The sequence below is a fragment of the Sus scrofa genome, chromosome 7 (genome assembly GCF_054392235.1).
Source record: "Sus scrofa isolate SSC_HxYL_T2T_F1_AM1 chromosome 7, Sscrofa_HxYL_maternal_Yorkshire_Landrace_v2.0, whole genome shotgun sequence".
Taxonomy (NCBI): domain Eukaryota; kingdom Metazoa; phylum Chordata; class Mammalia; order Artiodactyla; family Suidae; genus Sus; species Sus scrofa.
In genome coordinates this window covers 105,287,845-105,309,546 of record NC_139389.1, presented here as the reverse complement: position 1 = coordinate 105,309,546, position 21,702 = coordinate 105,287,845, and the positions used below count along the sequence as shown (strand labels likewise).

Here is a 21,702-nt window from a genome sequence, read left to right as displayed (position 1 = left end):
CACAAGGACACAACCCTTCTCTCTATATATAGGTAGCAGGGAAAAGTCCACACAAGTTCCAATGACCCAGGGGCATCTACAGCCTGGGGTTCAGGTCCATTTGAGAAAGGAGCTCAGTTCTGACTCAGCATGAGCCAGAGGCTCAGAATCACATCCCTGAATACTCAGAACTGGCCCAGTCTCCTGAAGGCTCTCCAGTCTTGAGCCAAGGGTGGCAACTCTCTGAGATGCTATAGCTTAGCCAGCAACTGTTCCCTGAAACTCTTGGCCCTGCCAGTTCATTTCTTAAAAGCTTTATTTTTTTTTTTTTCCCTTCCACCAGAGCTTCCCAGCCTAATGTAGCTAGTTTTACCAGATTTCTTATAGCGACTGCTTGCCTGCTTAGAATCAAAGTCTGACTTTTGGAATAATCTGAGAAGATATAGCAATAATAGGTAATATCTGGTGCCATCAATTTAGATTCCAGGGCCCAGATAATATTTTATATAGGCTTCCAACCCCCACTCTGGTTTCACTCGAAGACCCTCTGTCTGACTCTATCATCCTGGGAGGCTGCAGTTTCCTTTATTTTTGGTTTACCCCCACATCTGCAAGGTGACCTTGGAAATCTTAGTTGAGATTTTTCATGATTATTTGTCAGCACATATCAGTAAACTAGAACAAAAGGGAGCTTGTTTCCTATTTCCTTCCTAAGTCTGGCTGCTTCAAGAGAGAGAGGCCAAGGGAGGAGGGGAGTTAGAAGGTCTTTACAATTCTAGACGGTTCAGTATGTCTGAGAGGGGACTGGGAGGGCATCTGGCCCAACACCCACTGTTTGCACGTGGGGAAACTGAGGCTCCGACTTCTGCAAAGTCTCAGAGCAAGTTAGCAGCGGTCTGGACTAGAACTAGAACCCTGTTCCCACAGCCCCATGCCACGTTTTGGGGAGAATACAGTGGACTTTAGATTTGGGCTGCGAAGAGCCATGGCAAGCATCCAAAAAAGGTTTGATGAGTGAGTGAGCTTCCTTCTGGGTGCCGGAGCTGCTGTCTGAACTGCCAATGGGCAGGACTTCCTAGTCTGTGGGGTCAGCAGGAATCCTGGACATGGAGCAGACATTCAGTCCCTTCCTCAACCTCAGAGGCCCATCACTAATGCTCAGGACCAGTCTATACCACAGGATCTGACCCAACTTCCTTCTCCACCTTCAAACTGTCCCTCACATGCTATGCAGTCCAGAGGGCTGTGGTCCTACTGTGTGGTACCCTGCTGTCAGCATCCAGCCCTGTTTCAATGTGTGGATGGGGATGGTGGCCACTGCAGAAAGGATAGGTCACTTTATGGGATCTTAAGAGAAAGTCTGGGGCTTGGGATAATTTTGCTTGACATCTTTGGTGTTACTGACAAGATTAGACAAGGCATAGGAAATATCCAGGACAGCGTTAAAAGTGGTAAGGTAGGTTTTCTTTAGGACAATAAAAGAAGAAAGCCAAACTATCCAACATTTTTCTATACAGATAATCCTGTCATTGTTTTCCTTTTTCCGGCCCCACCCACAGTACATGGAAGTTCCCTGGCCACAGTCTGATCCTAAGCTGCAGCTGCGACATATACGGGATCCTTAAACCCACTGCACTGAGCGAGGGATCCAATCGGCAGTGCGGCAGAGACAAGTCAGATCATTAACCCACTGTGCTACGGCAGGAACTCCCTGTCATTGTTTCTCGTAAGAAATAAAAGCAGTCATGCATCTTGTTATTGAAGTCACACACGACAGAAAGATACAGAATAAAAAGTTAAAAAAAAAAAAAAAAAAGACACGGAGGAACCTTAAATGCATAGGACTACATGAAAGAAGCCAGTCTGAAAAGGTTCCATGCTGTAGGATTCCAACTCTAGACACTCCGGAAAAGGCAAACTATGGAGACAGAAAAAAGTTCCGTGGTTACCGGGGTGGGGGGTAAGAGAGGAAAAGGGGAGCACAGATGGTTTTTAGGCCAGTGAAGGAGCTCTGTATGGTACCACAGGGATGGATACATGTCATTACCCGTTTGTCTAAACCCCTAGAATGCACGATACAAGAGGGAACCCCAGTGTAAACTATGGGACTTTGGGTGATCATGATGCGTCAATATAGGTTCACCAGCGGTAACAAGTGCACCCCTCCGGGGGAGATGCTGATCATGGCAGAGGCTGCGCATGCGTGTGTGTGTGTGTGGGGGGGGGGGGGAGTCTATGGGAAAGCCCCTCAATTGTCCCGTGACCCTTAACCTACTCCAAAAACAATGAACTCTTCATAACTTTTTTAAAAAGTTAAAGCCTCTCCTCAATTTCTCTGCCTAGTCTCTTATTCGAATGAAAGGAACAGCTTCATTTGTATAATTTCAAATCATTTATTGAAAGCAAATACTGTACGAGCGTATATGTTCATGCTAGTTGATATCTTTTTCTCCTTCTTACACCAAGTGAATACACACTGTTCTACAGTCTGCCTTTTCATGTAATAAAAGATTTTGGGAGACTGGTCTGAGTCCACAGACCTCTCCTATTCTGGGTGCCGGCCACTCAGTGCAGAAAGAATGATGTGGAGAATTGTCCTTTTTGGAACTGGAAAGGACCTTAGAGATCCTGGCATCCAACCCTCGGTTTTTAGACATCAGGAAACTACAGCCCAAGAGGTAGAATTCCTTGACCCAAGGCAGCTGGTGAGTTAGAGCCAGAACTTGCTGTCCCCGTCACTTTGCACCAAGTCAGGCTTCGGCTGTGCTCTTGATGGGAGTGTCTGAGGACCGGTGGGAGATGGAGCCTTCAGAGATCATCCCTCGTTATCCTCATCAGAAACACTTTTTAAAAAAGATGAGCAAATGCTTTTTTTGGTAGAATTTAAACAACCTGCATTTGGGCCACCATTTTAGTGTATTTGAAACAAAATGGGAGAGTCAGTATTCATAGACATTTAATGCAGGAACCACACATCAAGAGTATTTTCCTGGTAGATACTAACCAAGTCTCCCTTTTATCTTAAAATTGTTAGGATCAGAGGTGGGAATTTCCTTCATTGGGCAGTTCCCACTTCTTATTTCTATTCTCTTTATTTTTCTTCTCTTAAATATCCCTGTCCACCAAAAAGGAAAATTTACCCTTCCAATACTCCATAGTTTGTCAAATACATTTGTTCATTATCTATCTACTTGCTCCTCACCCCTACCCTGTGAGTCAGGCAGGCATAATTATACCCATTTAATAATTGAGGAAACTCAAGATCAGAGGTCTTGTGACCAGATTAAGTTCACATACGCAGTGAAAGTGCCACTAGCTGTCATGTGAGTCTCCCTCTAGACATGGAGCCAGCTAATCTGTTTAGTGCTGGGTTTGGAGGGGGGTTTGTTTCTGTTTCTTGGGAGATGAATTTTAGCCCACAAAGTTAGAACTTATCAGCTGGTCATAAAAACACAAACTAAAAAATAAATACCACTTTACAGGATGTTAGGAGAGCAAACGTTCCATGTCACACAGGATAATACTGTGTCCAATCTCATCTAGCACCTAAACTGAATCATACTTTTTTTTTTTTAAGGATGGCACCCTGTGGCATATGGAAGGTCCTAGACTAGGGGTTGAATCAGAGCTACAGCTGCAGTCTTATGTCACAGCCACAGTTACAAAGGATCTGAGCCATGTCTGTGACCTACACCATAGCTCATGACAATGCCAGATCCTTAACCCACTGAGTGAGGCCAGGGATCGAACCCGCATCCTCATGGATCCTAGTTGGGTTTGTTAACTGCTGAGTCACAAAGGGAACTCCATGAATCCTTCTTTTAAATGATGGTGTCATCACTTACATGATATTAAAGCTGACCAGCCCTGGGAGTTCCCATCTTGGTGCAGCAGAAATGAATCCGACTAGGAACCATGAGGTTGCGGGTTCCTAGCCTGGGAACTTCCATATGCCTCGACTGCGGCAACAAAAAGACCAAAAAAAAAAAAAAAAAAAAAAAACCCAAAAAAAACCACAAAAGAATGAAAAAAAATGACCAGGTCTGCAGTAACGCATTTGGACAAGTCCAGATATTATTATTCTAGTGAGTCATTGTATCCACCAAGTGGTTACTGAAAATGGCTGAAATGAATTCCTACTCTTAACACTTCCACTCAAATTTCTCAAGAGCTCTTAACTGGAATTCACACACTCTGGAGCAAGGGGGATAAAAAACAGGAGGAGGTATGGGTGGGGCTTCTGCAAGCTTCTAGGCTCATTAGAAATTATGACTCACCAGCTCTTCTTCTCTGTCCCTACAAATTCAGGTCACCTTCTTAGTGACATAGAACCTGGTTAGAGGATGCAGGACACTTTCCCCTTAGCCACCCAGGAGGATCACGGAATGGGAATCCCAGTCATATAAGACATCATCACGGAAAAAGGAATGTCCAACTTAGAGAAGATGAGACTGGAGGATGGACAAGCGAAGGGCCCTAAAAATGTCAAGGCTTGTCCTTGTTACAGTGATGAGACGTCTATCTTGTTGCTTCGAAGGGTAGACAGAATATGGATGGATTGATAGAAATTATAAGGAGGCGAATTTTAGTACCTAAGGAAGAAACTCCCAAGGATGGAGGCTAAGGGGTGAATGGTTAGGACTATAGGCTTTGGAAATTTAGACCTGGCAGATGAGAAATCCCAGTTTTTCACATACTATTATGTGACCGTGGGCAAGTGGCTTAACTGTTCCAAGCTTGAGTTTTCTGTCTCTCGAAGTTATAGCGATACACAGGTAAGTTCATGAAAAGCAGTAACCTTGTCCTTTATGTTTATTCCTGTGTACCCAGCCCCCATGCCCGGGGGTGCATTTATTAGTTGCTCAATTAATATTAATGGAATGATTGCATTTATTGAATCCTTAATATGAGACAAATGCTGGGATAAGCATTTTCATTTCAAACACATTGATGTAACAGCTACTGGGGGCCAGGAACTGGGCTCATCCTGGTGGTGTTTACTGCCACCATTGTTACTGTTATTATAATTGTAGTTGGTGTTTTGTGGTGGTGGTTGTTAAGTGAGTCTCTTTAGGTAGTGGTGAGTACCCCTATTGCTGGAAGTGCCTAAACTCATGCTGATGACAAGGCGATAATGTTGACAAGGAAATTCATGCATCTCTGCAAGTTTTGGGGCCATATCCACATCTGAAATCATAATCCCCATTTTACATAACTCTCGAGCTGGCTAATCAGCACCACTTCCATAGCACTTTTGTTCTTTACGCACAGATACATTATGGAAGGGAAACTTTTGCCCTGCAAGCTCCCTCTGCATAAACCTTGTCTGTAATTTGCTCTTTTAAAGTTATTTTAGCCAAAGGACTTTCTCTTGAAAGTCCACTTGGATCTATTTTCAACCTAGAATTCTCCTAGTTCAAGTCCTTGGCACTACACATCCTGCTTCCTTTCAAAAAATATTTGGGAACTGTTGGTTTTTGAGTCTGACTAGACATGGCATCATTTTATTGCTGATATGAAAGCATGTATGTATGCATAAAAAGAAGATAATGAGCTTTACCCTGCTAATGGTAATTTCAAGGTTATATGAATACCCCAAGGGAAACTAAACTCCTTTAATCTTCTGTAGTAGTATCTTGGGCTTTTTTTTTTTTTTTTTTTTTTTTAATGTCTGGTACCATTGTCTGTGCTAGAGTTTGTGGTTGCTGCTGTGTACTTGGGGATGGGCCACACTAATTGTCTTGGTGAAAATGGGAAGCTCTGTTCTCTCAGCATGGACATCCAGTTTCCCCAAAGCCAGATACCTGGGAATTCAGAAATTGCTGGTTTGTTGGTTGGTCGGCTGAAATATTTGGTTTTCATCCTAGATGTCAGGTGGAGGCACAGCCTGGTGGTGAAAGAGAAGAGCTGGAAGAAGAGAATGTCCCATATGGAGGGACATTACTCCCAACCTGTGAAGCTCTAGGAACAGCTTTTGGCTGTTCCACATCTTGGCCTTTCTGTCCACACTGCAGCTGAGTCCCTTGGCCTTGGATGGGGCACTCCCATGTATTTTGGCTTGTAGGGACTCTCACTTCAAGATGGCCTAAAGAGTTTCCAGCTATAAGCCATGCAACTCATTACTTTTGTAGGGAAACTTAGGAACTTCAGAATCCACTTTAGAAACTCAGCCCAAAGCCTATACTCAGAATATCCTTTTCTTGAAAGCATTCTACAAGTTTCAATTCCCACATCTTTTTTTGGAAGATGATCTTCGAAGCCACATTTACAGGCTTAAGATTAACCGGTCAGGGACTGTTGGAGGAACAGGAGGAACAGCCTCAGATCAATAAAGGCTTGGCCAGACAAGCTCCCCCATCCAGATGGCAGGATCTTGGCTGAGCATCTTAGTGTGAAGCCCCTCTCTTCCCCATTCCTTTGCCAATTCTTATCCCACTGACTCATCTTCCGGTTACCAGATTACTGCTGGTCTCTAGCTCTTGACCTCCTTTTCCCCGCTGTATTCTTGCATTTGTAATTTGCTCGTATTTATCATATTTATGCTTGGTTCTTTGGTTTTACATCAATTTCTGTGGAGTACCTTTTGTCTTAGAACCTTCTTCAGAGTCTATATTTAAGTCTTTCCACCTTAGATGTACATGACCAGTTATCTGCTTGTATCCCATTGAGGGGTGGCTTCAAGCGTGGGTAAGTTGTGCAGTCACATAGGACCCATGCTCAGAAGGGCCTTTTGATGCTCTGCTGTTGCCTTCTTAAAATTCTTTTCTTTGGGAGTTCCCCTCGTGGCTCAGCAGAAACGAATCTGACTAGCAGCCATGAGGACGCAGGTTTGATCCCTGGCCTTGCTCAGTGGGTTAAGGATCCAGCATTGCCATGAGCTGAGATGTAGGTCTCAGACACGGCTCGGATCCTGTGTTGCTGTGGCTGTGGCGTAAGCTGGCAGCTACAGCTCCAACTTGACCCCTAGCCCGGGAACCTCACCCATGGCATATGGAGGTTCCCAGGCTAGGGATCAAATCTGAACTACAGCTGCCGGCCTATGCCACAGCTACAAAAGCTCCGAGCTGCATCTGGGACCTACACCACAGCTCACGCCAACGCCAGATCACTGATCCACTGAGAGAGGCCAGGAATCGAACCCACAACCTCATGGATACTAGTCAGATTCATTTCTGATGCATCACGATGAGAACTCCTTAAAATTCTTAATAATTTTATCTTGGAAGTTGTGTTGTGCAGATGAAGCCTGATGGGATAATGGGGCATGAATGAGAGTGGAAGAGACAGGCACAACCTTTCTTTGCAGCCCCATATAGCATATAGCGTTTAGGACGCCCCATGAATACAGAATTCCAGAGGATCCACAGTGCAGGGAAGTTCCACAAGACCCAACTCACGTAGAGTGTTAGGTCTATAACTAAGTAAGCACACATGCTGACAGCCCAAAGAGGCCATTCAACCCAGAAGTTGCTTCAAATGCACAAAGAAAGCAATGATGTTCTTAAAAACCAAATAACCCCAAACCTCATCATATCCTTTCTTGCTTACGTTACTTTTCTGTACTGGCCAACCACTTATGGTAAAAATGATGACAGAGAAAGAAAGAGAAGGATAAGGAATAGCTCCTTTTCCTTGACTTACTCATCAGAAAGCCAAGATTGGTAGAAAGTGCACATATAAAGTATGCATAGAAAACATGATATAAAAGCAGTTGAGTTTGTTTCATCAGCATTTCCACAGTTCTAGTAAGAATAAACAACATATGCGTGTACAAGCTACCAAGCATGAATTGTGTAACTTATAAGATTTCAAACACACATTAAATGCTCTAATATTTCTATTTAAAACTCGCATTGCACACGATAAAGATGTACAGTAAGTTCATGCCAATAATTTAAAATTTTAGTTTTCTTGTAATGACATTCAATACCAAATAAAAATACCATATCAAGAAAGAGAGACCATGAAAAAAGGGGGAAAAAATGTCACATTTTAAGACCTCTCATGACAATTTCCTCCTGCTTTTTGAACAAGGAGCCCCTCATTTTCATTTTGCACTGGGCCTCACAAATTACATAGCTGGCCTGGGTCCCACGGCTTCAAGACATGTCCACAAGGACTAATAAAGCTGGCTCCCATCCCAGGCCTTTTCCCAGTGTGACTTCTCTAGGCCTTGTCAATCCTTTGTCCTGGGACTTCAATTTGGGATCAATGGATATTATCTGCCCCTTTGGTAAAATAAACAAAAATACTCCCAAATATAGCTCTAAATAGATGGGGAAATGAAAGTAAAATGATGTGGTAAGAACTTATACAAAGTCACAGGAATAGGGAGATAAGGTGACGGTCATCTAGCCTTCAGATCCAATGTCATGGCCTGTCAGCACCCATCGCCACTGTCTTGGACATAATTTGAAAATACCAGCAAAGTCATTATGCGTTGCAACTTTTTGATCACACTGCAGCAGGGGCCACTACAACCCCACAGGAAGAGATGTAAAGCAAAAGACTGCCCTTCAAGAGGTTTTTCACAGAGCATTTCAAGGCCCCAGGGGAGTCCTGTGTCTTTTTCAAGGTCAGTAGGAGTTGATCAACAGGCAAGTCTGTGCTGCTTTTACAGCCTTGGTAAGAATTACCTTTCTACATCTTTCCAGGCCAGTCAGAATATCATTTCTAATCCTTGTATCAAAGTCATTAGAAATTCTGAAGGAAGAGGATGCTTCTCATCACCTTCCTTGAATTTCCTGGAGAATAAGCCATGCAAAATCAAATCTAGAGGTCTTACACCACTGGCCAGATCCCTTGTAATCAGTAGGAACTGCAAGCTAGAACACATCGCAACCTCAGGCACTTTGCAAATTGCCTGCATACCTGTGAAGTGGTCACCTCAAGTCATCCAAATGGATTTTTAGACTAACATCTCTTAGTAGATTCTAGCTGCCCCCTTACTATTCTAAAGCCTTCCATGCAGAGTAAAGGGTGCAAGGAGCCTAGGTTTCCTCCAGAAACCTCACAACAGTCTTTTGTTTGGTGCTGATTTGCCCTTAGCAACACAGCCTAATCCTCCAGGTACTTCTGGGCTAGTCCATGGTCCTTTTAAACCCCCAAACCTCTCCCTTTACGCACAGATCCTTGAGAGAACCGACATCTTTGGACTGCTCCCGCCTGGAGACCCCTGGGGTGCTCAGCCAGCATGGCAGCCCCAGTGGAAGGGCCAGATGCCTTTTTGCCAGAACAAACTCGCAGGTGCTGTTTCCTTCCTTTTATCAGGCAAGAGGGCCATGCTGTCCTAACAGCAGCAACAGTGGTCATCTTTCCTTCCCTTCCATCAAATGATCGTTATAGATACACATTTAAAAGTTTTAGGTTTCCAGTGAAATGAATCTTGACAAGAATATTTTAGGGAAATGTGAAAATGCTTCTGACATAATGACAAATGGGGATAAAAGCAGGATACAAGAGGTCCTTAGCTTTGTAAATAGTTTACGTTTATGTATAGAAAAAAATGCAGGAAGGAAAGGCATCACAATGGATTTCTTTGGTTGGTGAGGTCAAAGATAATTTTGCATTTTCAGAAAAAAGTACATTGGAGTTCCCATCATGGCTTGGCAGTTAGCGAACCCGACTAGCATCCATGAGGATGAGAGTTCCGATCCCTGGCCTCGCTCAGTGGATTAAGGATCTGGAGTTGTCATGAGCTGTGGTACAGGCTGCAGACACAGCTCAGATTCCTTGTTGCTGTGGCTCCAATTGGACCCCTAGCCTGGAACCCTCCATATGCTGTGGGTACGGCCCTAAAAAGACCAAAAGACCAAAAAAATAAAACATAAAGAAAAACATTTTATAGGAATGCCTTGCTTTCATAATCCATAAATTACTAATATTCATAAGTGGTGAGCACTGGAGAAGGCAGCAGAGGGAGAAATCCATTAGTACTACTTTCCATTCTCTTAGCACCGAAGTTTTCCTAAGTGTTTGGCGGGTGGTGTGGAAGTGGAGGAGCTGTCTAGATCTGGCCCCGCCCTGACTGGGCTGGCCTGACCAAGGACACATCTCTGGTTTCACCATGGAAATGTAACCACTTCTGGGGTGGAAGGTAGGCAGTGCTAGCCATGGGCCAGTAGCCAAAAGCATGGGGTGAGGGGCAACCTTAGAATGCCCATGGAAAATACTAAATATAATACTCTGTCACCACTCCGAAATCACTGCATTAGTGATCCAGAGTGCCTCTTCCTCCACACATGGTTACTTGGCCCTTAACAATCCTCAGGCAGTGGTGAATATGCCAGAGACTTACAGGAAATAAAGGGAATTTATATAAATATATATAAATAGAGGTGTACCTTGTGATGGATTGAAATAGTCCATCTATGCTGTATTACTACAACTCTATCTGCTGCCCTTATCACCAGTGCTGGTATCAGCACCATTTCTACAAGTGCTCCTCCTACTATTATTATTCATCAATCCTTTAATTAGCAGTTTGTAAACTGCTTAACCATTTACAAAGTGCCTGGGCTTTGCCTGATTAAAGACGACACTGGACATGTCATTATGGGAAGGCAGAGGGAGGCTGGCACTTGGGATCTCAAAAGGAAAAGAGCTGACTGGCACTTAGGAATGGAGCATAATTATCCATATTTTTTTTTCAATCCCCCAACTGCCTGGTCACCAGACAAATCCATCCTCAGCCACACCCATTCTCCTAAGCTGACTCTGCCCCAACTGTCCAGAGCTAGTTTGGGCAACTTCAAGGATTAGGGACTAGGAGTGATGGCCTTTTATTTGGTCAGAGGAGCTAGATCATGGCCAAATCCTACAAAATGGGGTGGGAGGAGAGGAGAGAGTGCTTTTCAAAAAGGGCCATTGCCTCTGCCATCATCTTCCACCTTTTCACAGGCTCCTCTGTTTTTAGAGACTAAATTTTCCTGTGCCAGAGTTAAATGTTTAAAAATGACCCGACTTTGACCTTAATCCCCAAAGTATACTGGGGAATGTGTACCTAACCTTCTATCCCAATCAAAGGGCTCCCTCACCCTCAAGCCTAGCAGCCAGCTGGCCTGAGGACCAATGCTACAGCAGAGTGAGAACAAGGCAGGGAGGGGAGACAGAATGTAGCACAGCCCAAGCCCAACCTTGAGCTAGCTTCCCTTTGAGATCGCTCTCTTCACCTGGCAACGGGGCCCCAGCAGAGCTCCGAGAGAAGAAAGTGGCATTCTGGAATCCATCTTGCTTGAGATGCTGAAGGCATCTTAGCAAACTGCCCTTTACTACTGAGGCCAAAGGAACTTGGGGAAGGACTTTACTATAGGGATGCGGCCAGCGGGGGTGGGGGAAAATGAGGGAGAGCTCCGGTGCCAACGATCCCCGAGGAGCGCAACCGCTGGGCAAGCGGTGGGTGCGGGTGGCCCACCCTGGGTGCTGCTTCCCGCATTTGGACCCAGGTCCACTGCTGAGCAGTAGTAGCGGCAGTCGCCGCCAGGCCGGCTGAATCCCCATCTGTCTGTCCAGCTATTTATAGGTGAGATTTACGAGGATGCGAGGGAAGAATGCGGGATGACAACGAGTTCTGGAAGGTCTAATCCTAAAAGTCACACTTCTTCTAAAGCGCCCCCTCCCAGGTTCTCCTTCCCAGGGCAGAGCAGCACGGTCCCAGCTGGAGAGTGTGCGTCGCGGGCGCGCCGAGGCTACGGGCCGTGACCCCTGGGGCCGGGCGGGGGGCGGGGGGGGGGAATGGGGATGGGTGCTGAGCGGGAGACCTAGAAGGCAGGGGGAGGAGGGGTCGGGGGCGCGACGCGACGCAGCTCACCTGCCAGGCTGTTGTAGCAGTCGATCTCGATGGCTTCCACCGTCTTGCTCTGCTCCTCTGAGAGGCGACCGGGGTTGGGGGCCCCGGCCGGGGAGGCCGAGCGCGAGTCCCGCTCCCGTTCCCCGGCAGCCGGCAGCAGCCCCTTCAGCTCCAGCAACGCCCTGTGGTATTTGCCGATGGCTTCGCGGAATTTCTTGTCCTTGTAGCACTGCGCCCCTTGGCTCTTGAACTCGTGCGCGCGCCTGATGAACTCGGCGGGCTCAGCCGCCGCCCCAGCCTGGCCCCGCGCCGGGGTCCCTCCGCTGCCGCCCGGGACGCACAGAGGCGGCTGTGGCCGCTGCGCCTCACCGGCCGCGGGCGGGCTAGGGTTTCCTTTGGCCCCGGCCGCCGAGCCCTTCCTCTCCATTCGGCCGCCTCCCGGCTCCCCGCGCGCGCCGCGATCCGCCCGTCGCCGCCGCTGCCGCCGCCGCGCCCTCCCGGGTTTAAAAGCGGCGGGCACCGGCCTTGCGCCTGGCAAGCTCGGCCACTGCCGTGACACCCCGCGGCGGTCTGTCGCCCCGCACTCCCATTCTCTTCGCTGTCTGCGGGAGGCTGCTCTCTCCTCCTCCTCCTCGGATTGCCTTCCCCTCCTTCCCTCCTTTCTTCCCTCCCTCCCCCACTCCCGCGCCGCCCGCCCGCCCTCCTCCTCGCCCTCCTCCCCTCCCGCAACCTGCGGAGGTGGCGACCTGGCCCTCGCGCGCTTCAGGGCTAGCGGTATGGGGGACCGGGGGCCCGATGGGGTTGGCGGTGATTGTTGCTGACCCGGAAGAAGCTTGGCTCCTTTGAAGGAGGGGAGGATTAATGACAAAGACCGGCCCGTTCTTTCCCATTCAACCCGGCCTTGGGAGAAGCGGCTAGTCTGAAAGACACGCATGGGGGAAGGGTGTGTGTGTGTGTGTATGTATGCGTGTGTAGGGAAGGGTGTGTGTGTGTGTGTAGGGAATGGGGACGCCCGCGTCGAAGGCTTGCAGACTCACCCTCAATAGATTTCTTATAAACTAAAAAGAAAGGTGCAAGAGGGAAGCCAGGGGTGTGGGCAAAAGCCACAGCTTCTGGTTCTTTGCAGTAAGGCGTTGATATTTTTAAGGTGGCAGGGCCTCTTTTTGTGTGTGTGGATGCAGGTGGTGGCTGAGGTGGGTCTCCGTGGGGGGCTGCACCGGCACCCAGAACACAATGTGCACTTCAGAGTGGGGCGTTGTATTCTAGGAGCCGCTGTATGCTGGCGCCTGGACGTGCGGGCAGTTGTGCAGAATGAATCACAGACATCAGAGATGGAAAACACCTGTTACTGTTGGTCATCAGGGCGGGCGTGCGTTCTAGTTTCTAGTTTCTGTTTACAGGCCAGTTCTTCCCCGCCTTGGGAGGTTCCATCCCTTACTTCATTCATTCTTTCGGTGAGCCCTGAGCGGCTGGCTGTCTGCTGGGGATTTCCTGAGGTCAAGGAGGGGACAAAGACAGGCAAGGAAGGGACTGCCTTGCTCTCACTTAACTAACTCCCAGTCTACTGGGGATATACACCACTCATCGGTAGAGTCACCCTGCCAGGTAGAGATTGGCAAATGTTATCGGGGAGGAATGGAAAGTGCAGTGCAGTCTGGAGGAAAGGAGGCTTTGAGCAGGAAATGGCATTTGAGGGCCTTGAAAGATGGGTAAGATCTGGACATGAGGAAATAGATGGAAATGACATCTCAACCAGAGTGAGGAAACAGCTGAGGTCATGATGTTCAGAATCTTGGATGTGTTTGGGGCATAATGGTTTGATTTTTGTGGCCTAAAGAGAAGTAACTGGAAATGATTGGGTTACATTATGGAGGCATTTGGATGAAGGGCTTGCATTTGATTTTGTAAACAATGGAGAAGGCTGGCCTGTTTTTTAGTGCCCCCACCTTTTTTCTTTCTTTCTTTTTTCTTTTTTTTTTTTTTTTGTCTTTCCTAGGGACACACCTGCAGCATATGGAGGTTCCCAGACTAGGGGTTGAATCAGAGCTGTAGCCACAGGCCACAGCCACAGCCACAACCACAGCAACGCCAGATCTGAGCCTTGACTGTGACCTACACCACAGCTCACGGAAACGCCAGCTCCTTAACCCACTGAGCGAGGCCAGGGATTGAACCCACAACCTCATGGTTCCTAGTCGGATTCGTTAACCACTGCGCCAAATTCCAAGTGCCCCCACCTTTATGAGGCTGAGATAAATATATATATATATATATATATATATATGTATTGTAAAGCAGTGGTTTTCAAAGCACAGCTTCCTGACCTGCAGCCTCAGCGTCACCTGGAAAATTGTTAGAAATGCAATTTCTAGGGTCCCAGTCCAGAACTACTAAACCCTAGGCATAGGATCCAGTAACCTGTACTTTAACACTTCCCTGCCCCATTGGTTCAAATGCATACTTAAATTTGAGGACCCCAGCTCCAAAACCTTATTACTCAAAGTGGAGGCCTTGGACCAGTAGCCTCACCCAGGAGCTAGTTAGAGATGGAGAATCTGCAAAATCGCAGACCTACTAACCCAGAATCTTCAGGTTACCAAGATCACCAGGTGATACATGTGCCTGTTAAGAGTGTGGAAATCACTGCTCTAGAAGATTTGCAAAGTACAGAAACATATAAAGAAGAAACCCCCAACCCTACACCATCACCCAGATATATGCTTTATGAGCATTTTCATGTAATTCCTACTGGTTGTGTTCTATGCATCTATATTTGTACAGAGTGCTCTTTTAACAAATATGAATGGTAAGGGACAATATACACACTTTTTATTTAATTTATATTTTATGCTCTATGTGATTAAATAGTCTTTTAATGCCTTATTTTTAATGGCTTCATAGTATTCACTTTATGTCTGTAGCACGGTGTACATAACCATTTTTCTATGGTCAGATAGATTGATTCCAATTGTTTGCTACACTAAGGAACACTGAGATAATAAGAAATAATAGATGCCTTTTATATCATAACAATCTAGTGAGATAGGTGCTATTATTATCCCCATTTTGGACACCAGGTCACATAGACTTGCTCAAGGTCACAGTGCTAATAAAGAGTAGAGCTGGGCTTTAAATCCAAGCCATCTGGCTTGTATCTATGCTCTTAATAACTTTTTATACTTAAATTTTTGTCCTAATTCATCTTCCCTTACAAGAAATTAAGCTAACTTCTCAAAATGTCTTGAACCTGCTGTCAATTTGCTTTTTAGAAAGGTTCCTCCCACCAGCAACATGCTAGTTTCCCAACATCTTTGCCAATATGGAAGTTTAAACTTTTAAAAATATTTTCTATTTTGATAAATAAGAAACTGTATATTGATTGAACTGGAATATCTTTACTTTCTAGAGTGAACATTTTTCACAGATGTAGTTGCCATTTGTATAGTACTGAGGGTTTCTATTTGGACACAGCCTTAATATACTAAATCATATCTTATATGTTAGAGCACCTTATTTTTCTAAGTGTTTGAATATCTTTAATCTCATTTAATCCTCACCTTAGTCCCAGAGAAGGAAAAACAATTCTCTATTCACACAGTGAGTTTGCAGTAGTTTCTGATCAGTGTGACATCATACTAGTTCAGTGGTTAAGAGGCTTTGGACTTAGGTAAGAGCTGGAATTCTTTTTTTCTTCTTTTGGCCACACCTGTGGTATGCAGAAATTCCTAGGCTAGGGACCAAACCCACCAGCCAGAGCAGCTGCAGTGACAATGCCAGATCCTTAACCTGCTGAGCCACAAGAGAACTCTTGGAATTCTATTTTTGCTGCTTCCTGAGCAAGTTGTTTAACTTCTGGAAATTTCAAATTTCCTCATTAAATGAGGATACTCCTTACCTCAGAGGGTGGCTCTGAAGTACGTTTTACAAGGTGGTAACTTCTATCATGGCTCCTTAAATCCTGTCATTATTGGAGCACATAATAATGTTATGGCAGACTCTGCTTAGTCCATATTTGTGAACCCCTGACCCCTTTCACTTTAAGGTGTTGTGTCAGGTAGAGCAAAGGAAAAAATTGGGGAGTTGGATGCTCTGAGTTTTTATTGTTAACTTCCTATTGAGGTAGGAAAAGCTACTGAAGGCAAATATTAGATGAAGATCCAGGCCTGGGATTTGGCTACCGTCAGAACGGAGATGTAAATTGGGTCATGATTGTCACCATATTTAAGTGTGAGAAATATTGATGTACAAGATAGCTTTTTTTTTTTTTGTCATCTTTGTTTTTATAGGGCCACACCCACGGCATATGCAGGTTCCCAGGCTAGGGGTCTAATCAGAGCTACAGCTGCTGGCCTATGCCACAGCCACAGTAACACCAGATCCGAGCCGTGTCTGTGACCTACACCACAGCTCATGGCCACATCGGATCCTTAACCCACTGAGCAAGGCCAGGGATTGAACCTGCAACCTTGTGGTTCCTAGTTGAATTCATTTCTGCTGCACCACGATGGGAACTCCCCAGATTGCTTTTTGTTTTCCTACTGTGTCCTGGCTTAATGGTCCATGTCTCATTCTTCAGTGCTGGGTTTGAGGACAGGGCTGCAAGAGACACGTCATCCACGTGGCACTATCTTGTGTATGAAAAGAGCTCAACATAAGAGCTTCATATTTGCTTGGATGAAGAAGAGCCTGAGTGAGAAAGGGAGCGAATATAATGGGCAGGGGGATGGAGTGAGAGGAAACTTACTATGCCCATCTGTCCCGCTCTACAGAGCCGCGTATGTCTAGAACTGTTTTGTTTGCTTGTTTTTAGGATGCTTCTGTCTCTGCCTAAGCCACTCATTGGTAAGTGAGTGCTGGTTTCTCAGAAATGGTCTCTTCCCTTCAAATGGAATGAAATAGGTGCCAAAGAGAATTTCTCCAACATCCTTTTCATTAACTATTGACCATGTGCAGAGCACTATTTTAGGAAATGAGCGAAGATCCAAATGACAGGCAATTTGAGCATGGATTTAAGATTCACAAACTCAGTGCTTCTCAAATTTTAACATGCCCATGAATCCCCAGATCTTATTAAAATGCAGTTCCCTGATTCTGTTCATTTCGATGGGGCTCAAGGTTGTACATTTCTAACAAACTACTAGGAGATAATGATACTACTGGTCCATGGCCCACATTTTGAGGAGTAAGTATTTAAAGGAAAGGGACGTCCTACCTCTCTCCCCTCCCAGCCTTTGCTTTCTCCCAGAGATTGGGAAGATTCCAGGAAATTAATTGGTCCACATTTAATAATGTGGGGTTCTGAACCTCCATGCAGTTTTCTCTTCTATTTCATGTAGCAGGAATAGGTAAGCTGAGCCAGAGCCTCCTCTTGGGATCTGACCATCTTGTTTTCTTGTCCTCAGATGCATAGCCAAGCATATTTTTTATTTTATTTATTTTTATTGTCTTTTTAGGGCCACACCCGCAGCATATGGAAGTTCCCAGGCTAGGAGGCAAATCAGAGCTGTAGCCTGTGGCCTACGCCAGAGTCAGAGCAACACCAGATCCTTAACCTACTGAGCGAGGCCAGAGATCAAACCTGCCTCCTCATGGATACTAGTCAGGTTCATCACCACTGAGCCTCCAAACAAGCATATTTTTTATTGCTTCCATTTCTGACCCAGTGTGGCAGGACAGAGGGTAGGAAGATTTTGACATGTAAGGGGGAGGGAAAGTCACGTGTGGGCCTTTACCATAGGCTGCTTGCTCCAATCCTGTTTTCACAAGAGAACTCTGCACTAAGAAATTGGTCACCTATTCAGGTGAAAATAAAGTGATCTTTTTTTTTTTTTTTTTTTTTTTTTTTTTTTTTTTTTTGTCTTTTTTGCTATTTCTTTGGGCCACTCCCACGGCATATGGAGGTTCCCAGGCTAGGGGTCGAATAGGAGCTGCAGCCCCCGGCCTACGCCAGAGCCACAGCAACGAGGGGTCCGAGCCACATCTGCAACCTACACTACAGCTCACAGCAAAGCCGGATCGTTAACTCACTGATCAAGGGCAGGGATCGAACCCACAACCTCACGGTTCCTAGTCGGATTCGTTAACCACTGCGCCACGATAGGAACTCCCCTAAAGTGATCTTTTGATTTCTCAGCTGTTGATGGCCCTTGGGTGTAATGCTTGATCATGAACCTCATAGGGGAGAGTGATGATTGAGTCACAGTAAGTTTCTACCACACAGTAGGTTACATTGGTCCTTTGGCCCAATGTCATCAAAACATCTCCCTTCATTCCTAGCAGGCAAGCACCGGGCACAGGCCAGTGAATCCTAGGGATGATCATACCACCAGTATAACAACTCATTACTGCTAAGATGTTGAAAGATTTCTTGGAGAAGAGGTCTCAGGAATTATTTTGATGGAAAGAATTGAGTGTGGTACACAGCAAAAGGCACAGTGCTCCTGCTGGCTACGTGGGTCTCAGGCACTGCATCTGCCCTTTGTCCTGACCTTGCTTCTGTTTCTTTGTGTCTCTGCCTTTCCCACTGCCTACTTGTCTTAGAAAACCAAAGCCTCCCTTTCTTTCCAAACTCTCTCTGGAGCTTTCATCCCTCCTAAACAGATGGCATGGGCTGCTTTTTCTTATCCTTTAGCTCAGTTTCTTAAGCATATGTGAAAGACATATATTCGAATCTCTTTTATACCACTCTAAGCTGTTCAGGGTTTGGTCACATGCCAAGCAACCCAAAGTTATTTTGGGGATGTTTTTCTAATTGCATTCAGCTTCACAATTTACCTAAGAGAATTACAACATTTCCATCACCAGTTTTTAATCCCTTTTCAGTCTTCAAAAACCCCTCTATGGAAAAGGGGGAGATTTTTTTTTAACTATTTCATGCCCAGATGTGGCTCACAAGAAAAAATTTTTCTGTAATTCTAGAGCCTGGTTCAGTCTGGCCTAAGTTAGAAAATTAAGCCCTCTCTGCCTATCTTGACGCTTTTCGACTCTCCAATTCGTTCTGTACCCCTCAATCTTCCCATCTCCAGTATCAATTGTAGCCCCCCATGGGGGCTATGATGTCAGTTATTTGGATCTGCCAGCATGTATTCCTTAGGGGACCCTTCCCTCCCCTGTTCCATGTGGTCCTGGTAGAGCTGTCAATCACAGTATCTCTGATATGTATGTCTTATTATTTATAGTAAGAAATAGTTGGGGTTTTTTGTTTGTTTTTTTGTTTTGTTTGTTTGTTTTTACCACAGTGTGCAGTGGCTTGATGTGGAAATCTCAGTTCCCACAGGAGGGACTGAACCTGGGCACCAAGTCCTAACCACTGGCCCACCAGGGAACTCCCTAGGTAGTTGATCTTTATCCCTGTTTGTGGCACAGAACTCCTAAAACCTTTGGAGTAATGAGAGCAACAAAGGTGTCTTTTATGTTAAGAGATGACTTAGGGACTCACCTGAGGATGGAGGCTGGGGAGGGGAGAGGAGCTGGAGCTGGAGTCCCATCACCAGTGGTCAGTTATTTAACCAATCATGCATATGTAATGAGGCCTTCATAAAACCCCAAAAGGACAGGGTCCAGAGAGCTTCTAGGTTGCTGAACACATGGAGATTTGGGGAGAAGGGGTGCCTGGTGAGGGCATGGAAGCGCTGGGCCACTTCCCACATAACTTGCCCTATGCATCTTTACCATCTGGCTGCTCCTGAGTTGTATCTTTTTATAACAAATTTGTAATCTAGTGAATAAATGGATTTCCTGAGCTCTATGAGCCTCTCTAGCAAATTAATCAAGCCTGGGAGAGGGGGCAGATCATGGGAACCTCTGATTTACGGCCGGTTGGTCAGAGGTACAACAGCCTGGACTTGTGAATGGAGTCTGAAGTAAAAGGAGGGGGCGGTGGGAACCCCCCAGTCTGTAGCCAGCTGATTAGAAGCTGGACAGGTAACAGCCTGGACTTGCAAATAGCATCTGAAGTAGGAGGGAAGTAACAGTCTTGTTGGACCTTGGATTGATACTGTCTCTGGGTAGACACTGTCAGAATTGAGTGTAATCATAGGACACCCACCTGGTGTCCCAAGAATTTCTTGTTGGTGTGGGAAGAAGACCCTCCCCCACCTTGGAATTGGGTGCTCAGAACACCAGAAGCATGTCTGAGCTTCCATCCTCTCCTGCTAGTGCCTATTCCAGCCTTGCCAGTCATATCATTCCCTCTCCCTATGCCAGAGTGATTGGTCAGGGTTGGGCACATGACCCAAGCGGAGAATTGGAATTTTCCCTAATAGTAATTTACAGCCATTGGGAGAAATATTCTTTAAGCTGGGAAGATTTGAGGTGGAGGCTGTCAATGGCCGTCTTGCTTAATACCTAGAGAAGGCCTATCTGAAAAAGAAATTGACCAGAGGCCAAAAGGATGTGAGGGAGAGAAAAAGCTGGTATCTTAAGTGGTATCCATTAAGTTCTTAGGTCCAGCAGTTTTTATTTTTATTTTTCAAACTTTTTTCTTGGCTGCGACATGCACAGCTTGATGTGGGATCTCAGTTGCTAGACCTGGGGTCAAACCTGGGGTTCAGCAGTGAAGGTGTTGAGTCCTAACCAGTAGACCACAGGAATACTAGATCCACTAGTCCATCCATCCATCCTTCCTTCCTTCCTTTCTCTTTCTCTTCCTTCCTCCTTCCTTCCTCCCTCCTTTCTTCCCCCTTACCCACCAACCCTTCCTTCCTTCCTTTCTTTTCTTTCTTCCTTTCTTTCTTTTTCTTTCTCTCTCTCTTTCCTTCCTCTTTCCTTCCTTCCTCCCTCCTTCCCTCCCCCTACTCTTCCTTCCTTCCTTTCTTTCTTTCCCTCTAGGCTGCACCTGCGCCCATTTTTTGTTTTGTTTTTTTTTGTTGTTGTCTTTTTGCCATTTCCTTGGGCTGCTCCCATGGCATATGGAGGTTCCCAGGCTAGGGGTCTAATCAGAGCTGTAGCTGCCGGCTGTGCCAGAGCCACAGCAACGCTGGATCCAAGCCGCGTCTGCAACCTACACTACAGCTCACGGCAACGCTAGATCCTTAACCCACTGAGCAAGGCCAGGGATCAAACCCACAACCTCATGGTTCCTAGTTGGATTCGTTAGCCACTGAGCTAACGACGGGAACTCCAAGCCCGTTTTTATTATGCTGCTTGATTCACAAAGAAGAAACAAGAGATTTTCAGAGGTTAGGTTTCACCCAGCTTGGAAATGGGGAGAGCCCTGCCTGAATCCAAAGGCCACGCTTTTTGCCACCATTGGAGGTTTTGGTACATCTGCTAGGGGTGAAATAAAGAGGATTTACACAGACTGCCTGGTACACTGAGATGATCTTAAAGATTCTTTAGGAATCTAGAAATTCCCTAATACTGTCTCCCGTGCCCCCCATCCATTCTCTGTTCTTTTCTGTCTGGCTTTACCCTGGCAAACAACCCCTGCACCAACTAGGGTCCTTTGCTCTTTTGCTGTTGGTCAGCTTTGCCCAAAGGAAAGCCCCAGCAGGAGACTGGAAGAAGAGGGAAGAGATGAATGTACTTCTTTCGCACTTCCTCCCTCCCTGGGGCACGGAGGGTGGCTGTGTCCTGACGTTATGAAAGTTACAACTGGGTGCCCGCTGGCCTTGAGTCCACCGGTTAGTGAACTCTGGTGACATGATTTCTGCCTTTTGCACAAATATCTTCCCTTTCTTGATTATCTCTGGATGCTTCGACATTGTTTCTTGGTTCCAATAACCAGGCCCACACTTTGGTAAGTACTCTCTGTATTAAAAGTCTTCTCAGATGAACCATTAGAGTTAGTTTCTGTTTTCTTTTGTGATCCTATTATACATACTGTTTTACAGAAACAGACTTACAGACATAGAGAACAGACTTGTGATTGCCAAGAGGGAGAGGGCTGGACTGGGAGTTTCGGATTAGTAGATGCAAACTATTTCATTTAGAAT

The 21,702-nt window shown here is 45.9% G+C and overlaps 1 protein-coding gene and 1 long non-coding RNA gene across 3 annotated transcripts in view; one reads left to right on the top strand and one right to left on the bottom strand.

Annotated features, from left to right (window-relative positions):
- Positions 1 to 12,423, bottom strand: part of TTC9 (tetratricopeptide repeat domain 9) — a 35,972-nt gene extending 23,549 nt beyond the window's left edge. Inside the window, exon 1 of one of the 2 annotated variants that reach the window (XR_014809086.1) lies at positions 11,789 to 12,423. Coding sequence is in view for 1 of the 2 variants with exons in the window: in NM_001435276.1 (NP_001422205.1) it covers positions 11,789 to 12,194 (406 nt within the window). In the remaining variant the exon portion in view is untranslated. The remainder of the gene's footprint in view (positions 1 to 11,788) is intronic. The other variant, NM_001435276.1, reaches the window with a different exon arrangement.
- Positions 5,622 to 21,702, top strand: part of LOC146401829 (uncharacterized) — a 227,940-nt gene continuing 211,859 nt past the window's right edge. The window contains exon 1 of the long non-coding RNA XR_014811076.1: positions 5,622 to 9,765. This is a non-coding gene — a long non-coding RNA (uncharacterized LOC146401829). The remainder of the gene's footprint in view (positions 9,766 to 21,702) is intronic.